Below are 2,709 nucleotides of genomic sequence, written 5' to 3' on the forward strand. Positions count from 1 at the left end.
TCAATGGTATTATGTTAAGGGTACAGGTCATGTAAAAAATTGCTGAAACGGCAAAATTTTGATTTTGAGATACATGTTTGATCCTTAAAAAAATCTTGCCTTGCCAATACCTCCTGTAATGATTTTTAAGATGGTTTGCCCCATCAAATTCACTGCCAAAGAATAATTATTTTTGTTTTATTTACAAAATGCATTGTATTTTGCTTTGTGTGGATACTTTGAAAAAATATTTAGTTAGAATTAAGTTGGCATTATTTTGCACATATTGAAACCATTCTTTTGTGATTATATTATGTAAGGAAAGGTCAAACCAATTCTTATTTTTATGATGAAATCTGCATTCAGGTATTATAAAGAATATTATATTTACTTCTTTTATGGCAGTGCTTAGGAGAATCATACCTAGACCTATTGCCCCCATTCTTGATATTTTTAGGGAGTTGTCCCCACAGTTACTACCTGAAAATCATTATTATTTGGTTATCTTAGACAATGGCAAGACTTGCTACCTCCATCCTTGTTATTTTTAGGGAGTTTTGCCTCTACCAAAGTTGCTTTCTAAAAACTTATTTTTTAAGGTGTTCTTTGGGTGGATCTTTGATCAAATATTGGTTATAGATATTTTATATTACATTATTCTACTTTCTACTGTTGAGATAAATTTACATAAGTTATCAATCTATAATGTTATTCTTCAAGGGAAGAATAAAAGGATGTGACTTTGGAAATCCAAACTTTTAATGAAACAAAAATGTCCTTGTGAAAGTTGGTCCTCTTAATACAGAAGAGTCACTTAATTCTCAATTTATTTCACAGGTGATGCAGAAGAAATTTTGAAAAGCTCAGATGTAGAGAAACCAGTAGGCAAGAAAAAGTCATCTGTTCCAAAGAAAGGAGTTGCATATGAACCACCTTCTGTGGTTCCAAAAAAGAGTGCTGATCCAGAGAGTGTGAAACCATCTGTAGTTCCAAAGAAAGGTGTTGATTCAGAAAATTTAAAACCATCTGTGGTTCCAAAGAAAGGTGTTGATTCAGAAAATTTAAAACCATCTGTGGTTCCAAAGAAAGGTGTTGATTCAGAAAATTTAAAACCATCTGTAGTTCCAAAGAAAGGTGTTGATTCAGAAAACTTAAAACCATCTGTAGTTCCAAAGAAAGGTGTTGATTCAGAAAACTTAAAACCGTCTGTAGTTCCAAAGAAAGGTGTTAATGCTGGACTGGTTAACCCCATATTTTCTGAGGCTAATATGCAAATCCCAACCCAGAAAACCCCAACAGGTGTGAAAGAGAGCACAGTATCAGATAGTAGTGTAGTGCTACCTAAAAAGTCAATGTCTAATCCATCATCATCAGTCAATGCCTTACCATCTAGTCTGCAGGAGAAAGCTAGCCAAGCCTGATTAGCCCCACCAAACCTTTGAAAGGATCTCCAACCCCAAGCCCAGTAGTACCAGCTGTACATTTGGCTGGCCAGAATGAGTCTTCCAACGGCACAAAGCCAGAGAGCATCCCACCTTCAACGGACTCCAGTGAGACCCACTCAAAGCCAACTGCAGCCATAGACAACCTTGGTGCAAATGAGAAGGATTCAGAGGGCAGTGGTGCATACACACCAGCTGCTGTGGGGATCATATTGCTCCTATGCATTGTTTTCACTGTTATGATTTTAGGTATCCGAAGACTGCAAGATGTGTGGATGAGAAGACACTATGCTCGGGTGGATTTCCTTATTGATGGAATGTATGACATGTAGACAAATGGCATCTTGATTGTTGAATTTTATTGTCACAAAAAGAGATGTGATACATATTTTTATACTTTTTTTTAGTTTTACATCAGTTTCAAGTGAGGTTACATTTTGTACACTTATTTCAAATGTTTCATTTCTGCTTTACATTTTAAAAATTAGGGATACCAATGATACTATTGCAGCTTAGTTTATTTACTTGTTCTTAAATGGTGCTTAGTCATAGTATTGATAAGTGGACAGATTTTTTAAAAAGTGTAAAAGGTAAAAACTCAGGTTTTTAGTCTTGGTAGAGTGTAGCATACAATTAGAAACTGCATATTTGGAAATAGAGATTATGATATAAATAATTTATTCTTTTAATGTGTTATTTTGGTGCATTAGAGTATTTTATATATACGAATCTCCAAATTGCAGTGTAGCAATATAGTCACTCGTAATGAATACCTAAACTTTGAAGTCATTTTAATTATATGCTGTAATGTAATATGGAAATTTAAAAAATAAAACGAGTTTGCTCATGACTGACAGATTGTTGTATTTCAAGTATCATTAAACAGATTTGGAAAGAAGATTCAGAGATAGTAAATTATTAAGAAGAGCAGATTTTACACCATTTTGAAGTTTTATAGAAATTGTTATAAAATTGATGTAAAATTGTTATAGATAAGAAAAGAAAGTTAAGAAAATAGAGAACATTGTTTGTCAGGTTTACTAAGATGAGTTCTGACATGTTATAATTCTAATGGCCATCTCTCTTCTTCGGTATTAGTGCAGCTTTTTCCATTCAGCTTGTGTTACAGTAATATTACTGTATTACTTTATAGTAATGTTATCAGTCACCATTTAAAGTGAGTCAGGTGCTTGTATTCAAGTACAGGTCACAGTAAAAGAATCTGGTTTCCATTTCATTTATGGTTAGTGTGCAAGGTAATGCTTGCGATGTTATGTATATTAACTGC

General features: G+C 33.6%; 1 protein-coding gene across 1 annotated transcript in view; it reads left to right on the forward strand.

The window, feature by feature from the left end:
• LOC119592072 (titin-like) overlaps positions 1-2,279 on the forward strand; it is a 3,607-nt gene extending 1,328 nt beyond the window's left edge. Inside the window, exon 3 of the mRNA XM_037940883.1 lies at positions 817-2,279. Coding sequence (XP_037796811.1) covers positions 817-1,400 — 584 coding nt within the window. The 3' untranslated portion in view covers positions 1,401-2,279. The remainder of the gene's footprint in view (positions 1-816) is intronic.
• Positions 2,280-2,709: the final 430 nt, after the last annotated feature.

Source organism: Penaeus monodon, chromosome 29, assembly GCF_015228065.2.
Source record: "Penaeus monodon isolate SGIC_2016 chromosome 29, NSTDA_Pmon_1, whole genome shotgun sequence".
In the NCBI taxonomy this organism is placed as follows: Eukaryota; Metazoa; Arthropoda; class Malacostraca; order Decapoda; family Penaeidae; genus Penaeus; species Penaeus monodon.